Source organism: Arabidopsis lyrata, assembly GCF_000004255.2.
Source record: "Arabidopsis lyrata subsp. lyrata unplaced genomic scaffold ARALYscaffold_4, whole genome shotgun sequence".
Taxonomy (NCBI): Eukaryota; Viridiplantae; Streptophyta; class Magnoliopsida; order Brassicales; family Brassicaceae; genus Arabidopsis; species Arabidopsis lyrata.
In genome coordinates, this window is record NW_003302552.1 from 22,446,151 (window position 1) to 22,460,904 (window position 14,754).

A 14,754-nucleotide genomic window follows, 5' to 3' on the forward strand; every position below is an offset into this window, starting at 1 on the left:
TTGTTTTTCAAGTGTAACAGAAGGAGCTCCCTTCCTCCAAAACGAGGAGGACAAGATTTGAGGAACTAAAAAGCAAAATCTAAGAGTTCATGGATTCCTCATAGAGAGTGCGTAGGTTAACATCTTGAAGAAAGCACACTTTAAGGGGACTGCATGACCTCTTAGATTATCTCTCTCTCTCTCTCTCTCTCTATACATCCTTCTCTTCTCTTCGTTTGGATTGAAGGGAGCTCCTTTTCTTCTTTTCTTCTTGACTTAGAGTCTTATATATGCACACTGACTGAATTAATATAGTTTTCTAATTACATAATTCACCAAAATTATATATTTTTGAAGATTGAGTTCTTGGTTTGCTAATCAAGATGGACCATATTTATTTGCAGGTGTTTGGGGTTGATCCTTGCATCGAAGCGATATCAATGTTGTTTAATGCGAGATGAAGATGATGTTCGTGTGCGAGATGAAGATGATGTTCGTGGGCCAATTTGAAAATATGATATGAATAATATAGATTAAAACTGACTATATATATAAATGTATCTTGTTTGTTGTTTTTTTATAACTCTACGTAGTTCCACTAAGTCCTGTAATTGTTGTTAATTTTTATGCTTTTACAATTTTTGGTGAATAATGGTCAAGTTTGGTCTAAATTTTTAAAATACGTTTGATTTGGTAGATTAGTCACAAGTGTTGCCTGTTTATGCTTAAACGGACTTCTCCCTTCTTTTTTTCAGTCAACCGACATTTAATTATTTATTTTGTTATTCTTTAATCTAGCAATATTATCTCATCTTAGTCAAAGGGGACATTTCACCTTAAAAAGAAAAAATTCATTAAAATTGATCTTGGTTATTTTCTTAGTTATTTACAAGAACAATAATAAAGTTAAGTTCAAGTTCGATCAGATCTGAAATAAGTACACTATTGTTTGGTTTGAGAAAATATATCATGGATGGTTTCAACAAATAATAGCTGGTTTGCTTGTAGTCGATAGGTTAAGTCGTATCACTACAAATGAATCATCTCTAGTGACACCATATATAGTCAACTGGTTTGTCATGTGTTGGTCTAAGAAGAAGTGTATACCGGCCGGATTTCAATTTATAAATTAGTCCAATTTTTTTGTCAAGTTATCATTGCATTACCAAGTTTCACTCGGTCAAAATCTAATTAACAAAGTCTGTAAAACGTTGAACTAGTTTTATTTTATTATATTCAAAGAAAACTCCAAATCAGACTTTTGATTCCAAGTTTCCAACGAATATTTTAACGACATAAGGCATTGCCGTTTGTTGAACGAGTTGTCTTCTTACCAAATTTGACGCTTTCCAACCAATTACAATCCTAATTTTGCCTCTTACCACAGCAACATAAAAAAAAAAAAACACTTTTTCTTCTTATAATCAAGTAAATTTTAAATCTCCCCCAAAATACTAAACTTATTTCTGAAAATTATTTTAAATTAAAAATCGAATCTGATAAGTCAAAATTTAAAATTGTACCAACGCCATTTATGCATAATACCGGAAAAGAACCAAAATTCAAAAGACCGAACCGGTTAATTAATTAGTTAGGCACTAACGAACCTCTTTGTCTTTAATTAGCCTCTCATTAATTTATCCGTCACCGCCCTGTTATCATAACCGTTCAACGTCTTGTCCTTTTTTTCTGAGTTCAAAAAAAAAAAAGAGAGAGACTTTTTTAGGGTTTCTTTGTTATTTTCGTTCCTCAAAAAACCTTTTCGAATTTTTGACCCTTATAGTTTTCCTGATTCTTCTGCTCGGTTCTCGCCGGAGAGAAGACGGAGAAGAGGGTTTTCGAAAAGGAGGATGAGAGGTTCCAATAACACCGATCTATTTGACCCTAAGACGGATATGGATTCCAATTTCTCTCGCCATGGTTCTTCCTCCGAAGGTGATTTTGGTTTCGCTTTCAATGACAGTAACTTCTCCGATCGTTTGCTCCGGATCGAGATCTTGGGTGGGCCTTCGGATTCTAGGTCTGATGGTGAAGGATGTACGAGTATTGCCGATTGGGCTCGTCATCGCAAGAGGAGAAGAGAGGACAACAAGAGGGACAATGGTGGTACGTTTGATTCCTCTTTTAGAATAATGATTTGATCGATTGGAATCTCAGATTTTGTTGGTTTTTAAGAATTGTTCTTATGCTTGGTTTAGGGCTTTTTAAATGTTTAAGGAACTTATATGTTTTGCATTTCCAGTTGCGATTTCAGACATTGTGGCATGTGCTGAAGAACAGATTTTAACCGATAACAACCAACCTGATATGGATGATGGTCCTGGAGGTGATAATCTTGACGATGAAGGAGAGGCAATGGTGGAAGAGGCTTTATCAGGTACTTTGAGCACTTGTTGCTTTCTATATCTCTCAGTTTTTCCTCGTGTGATTGGGTTTGGATTTGGATTTGTGATACTCTTTAATCTTCAGAATAGCTTTTTGTTGTTATAGCTTTGTTTATAATTGTTTTTTTTAGGTGATGATGATGCATCTAGCGAGCCAAATTGGGGTATTGATTGTTCTACTGTTGTTAGAGTTAAAGAACTGCATATTAGTTCTCCTATCTTGGCTGCTAAAAGCCCCTTTTTCTACAAGGTATTAACGCTTTTTTCTTCTTCTATATTATTATCGTTTGCTCTTGTTTATCTCGCATGCTATCTTTTGCTTCTTGTTTTCCTTACCCTGTTGTAGTTGTTTTCTAATGGAATGAGGGAATCAGAACAAAGACATGTAACCCTTAGAATTAGTGCACAAGGTACGGCAGTTCAAGTCAAGCTTTTGCTTCATTTCTGCTATTGTCAATCTCGTCTTGTTGGCATCAATTCTCTACTAGCTCTCTGTTGGCTTCTATTGTTTTTGATTCTTTATTCCTTTTGTATTAACTCAAGTTGCTGGCTATGATTTGCATATATGATATCTTGTATCCGTGAAATGATATTAGCTTTAAGAGAGTCCACAATGTTGATTTCTCATGCTATGCTTTTATGTGTATGGCAGAGGAAGGTGCTTTGATGGAGCTTTTAAACTTTATGTATAGCAACTCTCTTAGTGTCACAACGGCACCTGCTTTATTAGATGTGCTTATGGCTGCTGACAAGTTTGAGGTTGCTTCCTGCATGAGGTATTGTAGTAGACTACTGCGCAATATGCCCATGACCCCTGATTCCGCTTTGCTCTATCTCGAGCTTCCCTCTAGTGTTTTAATGGCTGAAGCAGTCCAACCTCTAACCGATGCAGCAAAGCAGTTCCTTGCCTCCCGCTACAAGGATATTACCAAGTAAGACTCTCCACTGGTTTGAAATGCATTTACTCGAGTGTTGTATAATTCTTGTATTCATGTGTTACCATCTTGTGCAGATTTCATGATGAGGTTATGGCCTTACCATTGGCTGGGATTGAGGCGATACTGTCGAGCGATGATCTCCAAATTGCTTCTGAGGATGCTGTTTATGATTTTGTCTTGAAATGGGCAAGGGGACAGTACAGTTCACTGGAAGACCGTAGAGAAATTCTGGGTTCACGCCTTGCGCTCTACATCCGATTCCCGTACATGACGTGTCGAAAGCTGAAAAAGGTACTAACGTGTAGCGATTTTGAGCATGAAGTAGCATCAAAGCAAGTATTAGAAGCGCTCTTCTTCAAAGCAGAAGCTCCACACAGGCAACGCATCCTCGCAGCTGAAGGATCAGGCTCCTTGAATCGTCGTTTCATAGAGAGGGCTTACAAATACAGACCCGTAAAAGTGGTGGAGTTTGAGCTTCCTCGGCCGCAATGTGTAGTGTACCTGGACTTGAAGCGAGAGGAATGCGCAGGATTGTTCCTTTCGGGAAGAGTCTATTCTCAGGCCTTCCACTTAGGAGGTCAAGGGTTCTTTCTCTCGGCACACTGCAACATGGACCAGCAAAGCTCGTTCCACTGCTTTGGGCTATTCCTCGGGATGCAAGAAAAAGGAGCTGTGAGTTTTGGTGTGGACTACGAATTCGCGGCAAGAGATAAAAAATCATCCGAAGAATACGTAAGCAAATACAAAGGAAACTACACATTCACAGGGGGGAAAGCAGTTGGTTACAGAAATCTTTTCGGGATTCCGTGGACTTCGTTCATCGCTGATGACAGTCAGCATTTCATCAATGGCATTCTCCATCTCAGAGCCGAGCTCACCATTAAGCGTTCCTCAGACCTGCACTGACTGTTTTCTCTCTCTATCTTTCTCTACGTGGCCACGTTTAAGTTGTATTATCTCGTTATGTAGCCAGCTCTAACCACGAGTGTCTTTTGTAATTGCCTAAGGAGCAGTAAAAGTAAGAGGTTTAAAGAGTTCCTCGCTCTGTAAATTCGATTGGATTTTTACCTTTCTATTTACTCTTATTGACTACTGTGAAATTGGGCCTAGCCTTTGAGATTAGCCTTATAATATGGGCTGTAGGCCTACTACGATGATGCGTAACCATGAAGCCGAAATTGCCTATATATAGTGTGAACGTGAGGCTTTTTATATTCAAAGTTCAACTTCAAACAATGCGGCTGTAACTTGTAAGAATGAAGTCATAAGGGTAATTTCGGAAAATCAGGTTGGAGGAATCGAGTCCTCGTCACATGAGGGCCCACATGAATGCGTAAGTAAGACTATCCGCTTACCAGACGGACACGTCATTTTGTCGGGGACACGTTTGAGCCGTTGGATTTTAAATCTCCTTTTCTGGCTTTCGACCCCACGTAGCAAGCAGCAATAATAATAATCCATTTTTTTTTTTCCCACTACAAATATTGATAGCCACGTCAGATGATTCGAAGTTATAATTTACACACGTTCTTTCTTACTCTAGGCGGCGTTAAAGCAGCATTACAGTCGATTTTTTTCTAAACGAGATCAACGGTCTAGATTAAAATCTGACGTGGTCTTTACCTTTGCTTACGTCATCGAAAACGTACGTAGAAACACTAGTATTATGCCCTCCGATTTCTTTGTACTGTACACAAAATAAATAAACAAAAGTAGAGAGCCCAGACAATATTTACTACATCACCCAGTGGGTAATCGACACGTAGATACATCCATGTTACTCGCATTTTGTAACGTAGGGACCACTTCGTGGATAGAAGCTCTTTTACGCCAACGCAAAAAACAATAAAAATAAATCTCGTTGGCCCTTTAGCCTCTAGATGCCGATAACTCTCTACTGGCGTGGCTTACTTTTTATCCGTTGGATCATTCGTTTATCCCAGCCGTTGGATTCGAAGCAGTTGTCGGGCTTGTGGGCCTTTTCTTTATTTTTTTTCTTTTGGTAATAATGAAGGAAAACAAATAAAAAGTGTGTGTGTTTTTTTTTAATTATTCCTTGTTGGTGCTTCCATGATGGCAAAAACGTGGCCATACACGTGGGTCGTCTCGTGGCACCTTTGGAAGATATGAAGTGAAGAATGGACGGTCCAGATCTTCAGTTTGGTCGACAGAAGTGCTCTCCGCGTCGGAGATACTACTACTACTACTAGTCAAAGGTCTTTTCTTCCTTTGTAGTATTTTACAAGAATGTCCCTTCTTTCTAATCAAATTTTTATCTAAATTATTCGAAGCAAAAAACAAATATGCCCATCCGTATTGTTTCTATTTTCATGCCATATACATTTTGGACTCTCTTATGAAAATATGGCGTCACTAAACTAATATGATATGATATTTATGTAATGTAAGAAATTATTCTTTTGGTCGTAAATGTATCTAACCAAAAATAATGATTCGGCAAATTCGTTGGAGGTTTATTTTTTTACCTTTTAATGTTGCACATGACTTTCACTGATGTGAATGTGATGACGGATTTGAAGAGATTATACACTATGGTAAATCTCGAATTTTATTTTTAGAAAACTATATTAACTGCATAAAAAAAGACTTGGGAAATTTAAATGGACGGACCACGTAAGTCACATGAGGGATGCGTAGAGCGACTAGCAATCGAACACGTGTACGGTAGAGATGACATAAGAAATGGCTGGCACTAAACTCGATGAGCCAACTCATCAAACACCACCGTAGTTTACGCTGTTATATATTCGCTTGACACGTGTCTGATGACGTGGTCATCGTCTTGGCGCTCCGTTTTTCCCCTCTCTCTCTCTCTCTCTCGTCTCCCTTCCCTCAAAAAAAAAAAAAAAACTGAACTCTTTTTCTCGCTCTGTTTTTTAGAGAGAGAAAGATGAAAATGCGTTTCATTGCTGTTTAGGTTTCGAATTCGCGATTGAAATTTCTGGGTTTGTGTCTGTGTAAGCTGCTTCTTCTTCATCTTCTACTTACGCTTCTTCAAGGAGCTTTCGGATTCTTGAAGGTATTGCATAACTTAAAGTGTTCAAATAGAAATTGTTTGGTCGAAGAGTCTATTATTTGGTTTCTCCATCATCCATTGGTCTTCTTAGTTTCGGTATAAAAATTCATACCTTTTTTGATCGTTTGCTTTTGCACTTACTTGAATTGAATTGAATTAAAGTTTTTGAATTTAAGCGAGAACAGCAAAAGCGGAGAGAAGAACAGAGCTTCATTTTATTTGGTGCATGTGATTGTTTCAGGGGCAGAATTGTCCATTAGTAACCGCTTTGTTGATTCCTTTTGTCTTCATAAAAGTTTTCTGAACATAGGATGGGAGAGAGAAAGACTATTTTATCCTTCTCTCTCTGTCCCTCTATTTCTCCCACAACAACAAACAACAACATCCCTTGATTTTGCAGAAAGAGTCATTGTTCTCTTGAGTGGGAAAAACTTGAAACCATCCATTCCCTATGGGAAATAGCAGCGAGGAACCAAAGCCTACCAAATCAGATAAACCATCTTCACCTCCGGTGGTATGTTGGAACAGTCTCCAAACCATAATTCCCAAAGTCAAATTAGTTTTTCTTTAAATTCCTTATGCGTTGACTTGACTCTTGTTGATAGGATCAAACAAATGTTCATGTGTACCCTGATTGGGCAGCTATGCAGGTTAGTCTTTTTTTTTTTTAATTACTCTCCAGTTTATGTACTAGTAATAATACCATGTTGATGATAATAAAAATGATTCATGATATGTTGCTGCTAGGCATATTATGGTCCAAGAGTTGCAATGCCTCCTTATTACAATTCAGCTTTGGCTGCATCTGGTCATCCTCCTCCTCCTTACATGTGGAATCCTCAGGTAGTTTACACAAACACGAATCATCTTGTGCAAATATGGTCAAGATTAGGAAGACGTTTCATTGGTGTTTTGGTGGTCTTGAATCTTTCAGCATATGATGTCACCATATGGAGCACCCTATGCTGCGGTTTATCCTCATGGAGGAGGAGTTTACGCTCATCCCGGAATTCCCATGGTATATAGTAATTCGGTTCCTCAAACATCTCGTAGTTGAATCCTCCTTGATCTTGATCGTTTATTTGACTGGCTTGAGTTTCTGTGGACAGGGATCACAGCCTCAAGGTCAAAAGACTCCACCTTTAGCAACTGTAAGTTGAATAACTAGTTTGATACATCAAGGATTGAGAAATGGTTTTGTTCGTTGTTTAATGGGGGTTCTTGTTTATGGCAGCCGGGGACGCATTTGAGCATCGACACTCCTACTAAATCTACGGGGAACACAGACAATGGATTGATGAAGAAGCTGAAAGAGTTTGATGGGCTTGCTATGTCTCTAGGAAACGGGAATCCTGAAAATGGTGCAGATGAACATAAACGATCACGGAACAGCTCAGAAACTGATGGTTCAACTGATGGAAGTGATGGGAATACAACTGGAGTAATGTTTCTCTTCTCTTGCTCTCAGCTATCTTTAGTTTTTTATATGATCGTCTAAAGCCTAAAACCTTTTCGCATGTTTCCAGGCAGATGAACCGAAACTTAAAAGAAGTCGAGAGGGAACTCCGACAAAAGGTATATAGCTTTATTCATGTCCCAAAGATTTAGATTCAGTGTAATATTCGATATAACAGGAATTTTCATTCATTTGTTTGGCAGATGTGAAACAATTGGTTCAATCTAGCTCATTTCATTCTGTTTCTCCGTCAAGTGGTGATACCGGCGTAAAACTTATTCAAGGATCAGCTATACTCTCTCCTGGTGTAAGTGCAAATTCCAACCCCTTCATGTCACAATCTTTAGCCATGGTTCCTCCTGAAACTTGGCCTCAGGTACCGTGTGACTTATTTTGAGCTTCCACTTGACGGAATTTTTTTTGTTTCGTTTCCCTCACCAAGTACCCACTCTTGTCTTCAGAACGAGAGAGAACTGAAACGGGAGCGAAGGAAACAGTCTAATAGAGAATCTGCTAGAAGGTCAAGATTAAGGAAACAGGTTAGGTTAATGAAAGAAAACAGTGAAGCTCTTTAGATATTATTTCTCTAAGTGTGACTTTCATCAAAACATTTAACAAGCTAATAAAACTCTCTGTCTTTCCTTGTTTTGAAGGCCGAGACGGAAGAACTTGCTAGGAAAGTCGAAGCCTTGACAGCCGAAAACATGGCACTAAGATCTGAACTAAACCAACTTAATGAGAAATCTGATAAACTAAGAGGAGCAAATGCAACCTTGTTGGTAAGTAAGAAATCATTAATTAACAGATGATCTTTTATGAAGGTGTGTACGTCATTTTCTTGAACATGTCCGGTTCTTTTTGGGTTGCAGGACAAACTGAAATGTTCAGAACCTGAAAAGAGAGTCTCCGGGAAAATGTTGTCTAGAGTTAAAAACTCAGGAGCTGGAGACAAGAACAAGAACCAAGGAGACAATGATTCTAAATCTACAAGCAAATTGTACCAACTGCTGGATACAAAGCCCCGAGCTAATGCTGTAGCTGCGGGCTAATCGATGATAAATGCGGGTGTCGATTTCTACTTAATTTGTCGACATAAACAAAGGAAACAAGTGCTATACTAATTTCAGAAAACTTGATAGATAGTATAGTAGAGATCAGAGAGATGTGATGATTATTGATCTATAAATTTTCGTAGAGAGAGGGAGAAAGAGAACTTTTCCTCCAGATGAAAAGTTGGTGTTGTGGTTTGTTGCTGTTAATATAGAGAGGCTTTTCTTGTTTTATAAATGGCTTCCTTTGTTGCATTTAGACCTGATGTAATTTTATGAGATCGGTGTTGTTACTTTGCATAAGCTTTTTTTTTTTTTGAAGTATTCATGCATAATGGATTTTTTTTTTTTTTCTTTTTTCTAAAGGGACGAATCCATTTAAGAAGAAGAGGAAAGCACACCAGCAATTAAACATGAGATTACAAAACGACCTGTTTTATTGCCATAGTCTGAACTCTGAATGTAATCGAGATAAATATATAATGTTGTAGAATTGTTGATTAAATTCTCAAAATAAAATAAAAAGACGTAAGGCAACTTTTCTTGGTAAAGAAACTGAATATTAATACAGAGCAGGTTAATCAACTTATTGTACTGAGAAGAAATGAAAACTAAAGATTCTGCCAAAATTCAAAAGCTTTTATCATCAAGGTATTGGTATTGGTATTGGTAGTACATAAAAACATGAAAATGTTAAAAAAGCGAGAAAACAAAATCCGGAATGGGAGACTTTTTCAAAGAATCTAAAATCTTTGATGTTGAAGTAGTCGGAATCTAAATCTTGATGTTGAAGTAGTCGGAGTCAAAATGATGCAGCCTCACGTAACCGTCTTCACCTCCACTAGAGAAACTGAAAAAATATATTCCACAAACTCAGTGACAGAGCCAAAAAGCACACGCAAAAACTCATCATGTGAAGGATTGTATCAATCAATCAAAACCAAATGTTGTTAATTTACCTCTTCCCATCAGGATTGAATGCCAAAGCATTTATAGGTCCAAAATGACCTTTCACACCACCAATTTCCTCTTGCAGAATCTATATATTATACCGAACACAATGATACACAGTTATATATATATATATATATATATATATATATATATATATATATATTCTAGGTTAAATGTTTCCAAGTAAAACACTCTTATTGTAAACACTAACCTTGTCGTAAAACTTAGCTTCAAACTTTCCAGCACGATGATCAGTGGTAGTCACAGCTGATGCATCTTGACCACCTCCAAGTACAACCTAAAAGAGAGAGTAGAAACATTCAAAAAGATAACATCATGCCTTGCTGATTCTGGGATTCGAATTTGAATTTCATGAGGCATTAGTGCATACATGGTTGAGAAGTGGAGACATGGCGACAGCATTTACGGGCACCCCAGTGGTGTAAGTCTTGATAAGAGTCAGCGTTCTCATGTCCCAAAGCTGAAAGAATCAACAAAAGGAACATTCTATTAGATGATTTATATCTATATGTATAGAGCAAGACTTTGAAACAAGAGAAAGAAGTAAAAGAAAGAAGCACATGCCTTTGCAGTTTTGTCATGTGAACCTGTAAGGAAGTGAGAATCATCAGCTGCTTTACAGAGCGATGTAATGGCCTTCTTGTGACCCACTTCCTCATTTGTTTCATTGAGCAATTTTCCAGTCTAGCAACAATGGCAATAGCATCGCAGAGTTTAAATCTAAATAACATAAAAAGCGAAACTGATACACAAAAGAAAGGCCACAAGAAATATGAGTTACCTCCGTATCCCAGATTCTGATAACAGTATCTTCACCAGCACTAACAATAGTTTGATTCAGGGGACCCCAAACAGCTCTATTGATCCTCTTCTTTCCGTCAGGGCATTGAAGGACAAGCACAGAATCACTAACCTCTACACAAATGCATCAAACAAACAACTTTTCCTTTAATACATACAAGAAATTGGCTAAAACTTAAGAAGTAGTTCAACCTAGAATGTATGTATAACTTACGGTCTTCAGGATCTTCGGCAATACGCTTCACATGAATAGCAGCCATACGGTCCACGAAGTGATCAGTGGTAATCACTGCAAGATGATCTCCAAGAGCGAAATCCACAGACCTCGTAGGGGAACCAAACTTGAATGTGAACAATTCTTTTCCAGATTTCACATCCCAGAGCTTTGCAGTCTGATCAGCACTACCAGTGATCAATCTTGACGAGTCTCCTAACAAATCACAAACGAATCACAAAACATTCACTCGATACTATAAACCCTAAACAAGCCATCACAGTAGCTAAGGGAAAACATTGAATTTAATCATCTACTCGATACAATTTGAATCAATTTCAGAAAAAACTGAGAAACTTACGGGAGACATCACAGCACCAAACAGCACCGTTGTGGCCACGGTATGTGCCAAGGCGCTCGCCGTTATCGGCAAACCAGAGGGTGGGAGTGTGATCCTTGGCGCAGGAGAAAAGTAGATCGCCATCTTTGTTGTACCTCAGGAACGTCAATGGACGTTCATGTCCCTTCATCAAAATCGGCCTCATCTTCAATTTCCTAGGGTTTGATGCGAAGAGCTTCGAACCTTGAAAACAAATACGAAATCGAATCAATAGAAAGAACAGAAGATAATTGAAGAAACGATTATGGAAGACGGCTTTCTTCTTCACCTGTTCACTTGAGAAACGAAGGGAAAGAGCAAAAACCCTAGGAAATAAACTTTGTGCCCTCTTTTGACAATTTTAACCTTGTCTCATTCTTTAAATTACTCGATATGCCACTATTTAGCTATTGTGTAACCTATAGAGTTTAGGGACTACTAAATTCATTATTAGCTCAGTGGCTGTATCGTTTTTAGCTTGTTCCTTATTTGTGGTGAGTTCGATCCTCTTCTCTTGCGTATATTGTAGTATTTTCGCTACTCAAAAGCAGTTTCTTAGGATTTTTCTTTTTTTTCTGTAATTGCTTTTTTCTTTTGAACCTCTTTGCTTATAAATACAAGTATAAAACTCTCTATTTCTCGCTGCTGCTTCTTCTTCTTCTTCTCTTCTAGAGCCAATTATGTCTTTATATAGAGACTCTGTGAGTTCCGATGATGATGATGATGATCCAAGTTTGAAGTAAAAGCTGATGATGATCTCTGCAACATCCGTAAGAATTAAATTGATCATAAGTTTGGTTTCGAGCAAACCCATTGATTATTGAATATCACTGCCCTTTAAAGTCATTTGTGGCACATAGAGTCTATGTTCATACCTCTTCCTTGTCCTTGCAACTGATGTTTTTGAAGGTAGAGATGATATTGTGCTGTTGTTTTGTTGTTCTTCTTGGCTAGTAGTTACGTATTTCGAGTTGTGAGAGCCTCTCTGTTTTTCGGAATGGGATTCTCTGGGGCAGCTCCGATTCTACATAAGTTGATCATCTTTTGGGATCAACCTGAAGCGCTTCACACAACAGGTTATATGAGATTTTGATGGGTTTGCTCTACGGGTTAGGAGCTTTGGTTTATGCAACTACGATTCCAGAGAGATGGATGCCGAGGAAATTCGATGTAGCTAGACATAGCCATCAGTTGTTTCACGTTCTGGTGGTTGCAGGTGCTTTCACGCACTATACAGATGGGCTTGTGTATCTTAAGTGGAGAGACATTAAAGGATGTTGAAGATTGAAGATTGAAGATGAAGGAAGATTAGATGGAGTCTTTGATGTTTTAAATCTTGTTTGTAGCTTCATATAAAAGTTGGATTATATGTAAAGTCTTATGTGTAATCAAATGTATAGTTTTTTCCTTTATTCAACAAAGGAATTCATATATTGTTATTACTGATTACAGAATGTGTAAGTATGTGTCGCTGTTCGTTTGATCAACTTTTTGGATAGAGATCCAATATATCAGACTGTTTCATAGTTTTACACTTCAACTGTTTTAAGTTTGTAACTTTCTAAACCTCATTAAAGCAGCAAATACGAAACGTTGAATTGGTACTTTTGAATGCTTTTGATTGTTACCGAAGACAAAAACAACATGGATGGTTAAAGAATGCTCTGTTATGTATTATTGATGGTTAAGTCACTCACTTGTCATTCAAATAAGAAAACTTCAAATGATTTATCTTAATCAAAAGTTGTAAAGTGATCAACTTTTTAATCAAATAAGAAAACAACTTTTTATTACCGTTGTGACTTGTGATCAATTTCTATTTTTTCGTAACCCAAATATTAAAGGGAAAACCTAACCTTTAAGTGATTTCCTTTTTCTCATTAAACCAATTTCCTTTTTTTAGGTTAACCTTCCCTTATATATATATATATTGATCGCTTCTTCTATAATTCTCATACGTCTTAAGGAAAACAAAAACCCTAATTCTTCTTTTTTCTTTAATACATGTTTCTTCTCGAAATCTCTTACCGAGAGAATCGTCGATCTCGAGACCATCAAGCCGATCGATGCGAATCCGACAAAGTCACAGACAAATCCCGTCGGAACTGTAACTCGAAAGATGTCTCGTGTTTGATCAATCAGAACGATTCCAAGTCGGGTCTCTCTAATCTCACAAGAGCGAAAGATCTCGCCACTGTTCAAGAGGTGATGAATGTCCTTTCTTTTTCTTTTTCTTAATCCGTTTCGTATATTATTATTGCTTGCGTCTCTGTTTTTGCGTTTCACCATCTCTGTTTTTAACAAACAGTTAGTATTTTCTTATTTCTTTTATGCTTGTTTTAATATTTATTATCATCAAACACCGTTGACTTTATTTTCATGTCACTTGACTTTCTTTTACCTGGATTATAACATCGAATGTCTCATATCAATTTCTTTCTTAATTAACCTATAGTTACTATGGATGCAGCATATGCGATTAACACTGGCATTGGCGACGGTAGCTACTGAGAACGAGGACTTTGTAGCATAATCGAATTTCTATGGAGTGGAGTCGCTTGAGGATGGATGAAGAAGAAGATCAAAACTGAGTTTCGTGACATACGACAAAGAGAAGGTGCAGTGAAGGCTAACTAATGGGCCTTGGCAATTAGGCTTTTCGTACTCCTCACTAGTACCCAAATCCAAACCAGGTAATAACCCTTTATTTTCTTGTGTTTTTTTTCCTTTTTAATTTTATTATTTTGATATTAAATTTACATAATGATTAGAAAAAAAAATTCACTAAAACAACTTTAATACTTAAAAACTTTTTAAAAATAATTAATATTTTTAACTAAAATCATTTTAATTCCACTATTACTTTTTAAAAAGAGAAATTGTTAAAAATGCCCCTTTTTCAATACCCTTTTCAAAAATGCCCCCTTTGAGAGTCCATTTTTAAGTTTGCCCTCTTTTAATTTTTAATGACCATTTTACCCTTATTTGAAACAAAATTAGGTCCACAAAATACAAAATAATTTTTGGCGGGAAAAGTGATCCCGCAATTTTCCCGCCAAAACACTTGTAAAAACCTTGTAAAATTTTCCCGTAAAAATTTTTCCCGCCAAAAAATTTTCCCGCCAAAAAAATTTTTTTGCGGGAAAAGTGATTCCGCAATTTTTTTGCGAAATTTTTTTGGCGGGAAAATTTTTGGCGGGAAAAATTTACAAGGTATTTTAAAGGTTTTTTACAAGGTATTTACAAGTGTTTTGTAAGGTTTTACAATGTATTTTAAAAGGTTTTACAAGGTACTTTTAAGGTTTTATAAGGCATTTATAACTTGGATTACCTAATAAAAACCTTGAAAAACCTTATTTCTTGTAATAACTTTATAAAAGAGCTTGTAAGGCTTATAATATCTTATAAATACCTTTGTTAATACTTTTTAAAAACTTTTAAAATATTAGGTTAATCTAGTGAATACGTTTTTACAACACTTAAATAATCCCGGTATCGAATAGAGAGTGGATATGGGAAAATAACACATCGACAACTAAAGG

The 14,754-nt window shown here is 37.0% G+C and overlaps 3 protein-coding genes, 1 long non-coding RNA gene and 1 pseudogene across 6 annotated transcripts; 4 read left to right on the plus strand and 1 right to left on the minus strand.

The window, feature by feature from the left end:
* The first annotated feature begins 1,689 nt into the window (after positions 1 to 1,689).
* LOC9316295 (BTB/POZ domain-containing protein At2g46260) lies at positions 1,690 to 4,352 on the plus strand. Its single transcript, XM_002880182.2, has 6 exons — positions 1,690 to 2,085; positions 2,222 to 2,356; positions 2,495 to 2,613; positions 2,710 to 2,773; positions 3,016 to 3,295; positions 3,376 to 4,352. The coding sequence occupies exons 1-6, from the start codon at positions 1,830 to 1,832 to the stop codon at positions 4,205 to 4,207; spliced, it is 1,686 nt and encodes a 561-aa protein (XP_002880228.1). The 5' UTR covers positions 1,690 to 1,829; the 3' UTR covers positions 4,208 to 4,352.
* Positions 4,353 to 6,092: 1,740 nt separating this feature from the next.
* Positions 6,093 to 9,146, plus strand: LOC9316296 (G-box-binding factor 3). 2 transcript variants are annotated; one of them, XM_002880183.2, is made up of 12 exons: positions 6,093 to 6,341; positions 6,739 to 6,852; positions 6,944 to 6,988; positions 7,086 to 7,181; positions 7,273 to 7,356; positions 7,448 to 7,489; positions 7,573 to 7,779; positions 7,865 to 7,913; positions 7,998 to 8,170; positions 8,256 to 8,333; positions 8,448 to 8,573; positions 8,664 to 9,146. In XM_002880183.2, exons 2-12 carry the CDS (start codon positions 6,790 to 6,792, stop codon positions 8,841 to 8,843), a joined length of 1,143 nt encoding a protein of 380 aa, XP_002880229.1. In that variant the 5' UTR covers positions 6,093 to 6,341; positions 6,739 to 6,789; the 3' UTR covers positions 8,844 to 9,146. The 2 variants fall into 2 exon arrangements, with proteins under 2 accessions (XP_002880229.1, XP_020883758.1); XM_021028099.1 differs by having other exon boundaries at positions 7,998 to 8,101.
* Positions 9,147 to 9,448: 302 nt separating this feature from the next.
* Positions 9,449 to 11,569, minus strand: LOC9316297 (eukaryotic translation initiation factor 3 subunit I). Of its 2 annotated transcripts, XM_021028104.1 has the most exons (9): positions 11,502 to 11,569; positions 11,195 to 11,416; positions 10,834 to 11,049; positions 10,600 to 10,733; positions 10,383 to 10,502; positions 10,189 to 10,278; positions 10,009 to 10,095; positions 9,803 to 9,882; positions 9,449 to 9,693 (listed from the first exon to the last, which is right to left on the minus strand). In XM_021028104.1, the coding sequence occupies exons 2-9, from the start codon at positions 11,376 to 11,378 to the stop codon at positions 9,618 to 9,620; spliced, it is 987 nt and encodes a 328-aa protein (XP_020883763.1). In that variant the 5' UTR covers positions 11,379 to 11,416; positions 11,502 to 11,569; the 3' UTR covers positions 9,449 to 9,617. The 2 variants fall into 2 exon arrangements, with proteins under 2 accessions (XP_020883763.1, XP_002882056.1); XM_002882010.2 differs by having other exon boundaries at positions 11,195 to 11,524.
* Positions 11,570 to 12,209: 640 nt separating this feature from the next.
* On the plus strand, positions 12,210 to 12,493 carry LOC9318123 (annotated as a pseudogene).
* Positions 12,494 to 13,182: 689 nt separating this feature from the next.
* Positions 13,183 to 13,905, plus strand: LOC9316298. Its single transcript, XR_002332543.1, has 2 exons — positions 13,183 to 13,417; positions 13,683 to 13,905. It is a non-coding gene; the product is annotated as an uncharacterized LOC9316298 (long non-coding RNA).
* Positions 13,906 to 14,754: the final 849 nt, after the last annotated feature.

What these genes read in the sequence shown, in the direction of transcription:
- LOC9316296 (XM_002880183.2), top strand. Translation starts at nt 6,790, where the DNA reads ATGGGAAATAGCAGCGAGGAACCAAAGCCTACCAAATCAGATAAACCA. An exon ending in AGACTCCACCTTTAGCAACT is followed by an intron (nt 7,490 to 7,572) that starts GTAAGTTGAATA and finishes TGTTTATGGCAG; the next exon opens with CCGGGGACGCATTTGAGCAT. An exon ending in GAGCAAATGCAACCTTGTTG is followed by an intron (nt 8,574 to 8,663) that starts GTAAGTAAGAAA and finishes TTTGGGTTGCAG; the next exon opens with GACAAACTGAAATGTTCAGA.
- LOC9316297 (XM_021028104.1), bottom strand. Translation starts at nt 11,378, where the DNA reads ATGAGGCCGATTTTGATGAAGGGACATGAACGTCCATTGACGTTCCTG. An exon ending in TTGGTGCTGTGATGTCTCCC is followed by an intron (nt 11,050 to 11,194) that starts GTAAGTTTCTCA and finishes GTGATTTGTTAG; the next exon opens with GAGACTCGTCAAGATTGATC. An exon ending in TCAGAATCTGGGATACGGAG is followed by an intron (nt 10,503 to 10,599) that starts GTAACTCATATT and finishes CATTGTTGCTAG; the next exon opens with ACTGGAAAATTGCTCAATGA.
- LOC9316295 (XM_002880182.2), top strand. Translation starts at nt 1,830, where the DNA reads ATGAGAGGTTCCAATAACACCGATCTATTTGACCCTAAGACGGATATG. An exon ending in CCTTAGAATTAGTGCACAAG is followed by an intron (nt 2,774 to 3,015) that starts GTACGGCAGTTC and finishes TGTGTATGGCAG; the next exon opens with AGGAAGGTGCTTTGATGGAG. An exon ending in CGCTACAAGGATATTACCAA is followed by an intron (nt 3,296 to 3,375) that starts GTAAGACTCTCC and finishes CATCTTGTGCAG; the next exon opens with ATTTCATGATGAGGTTATGG.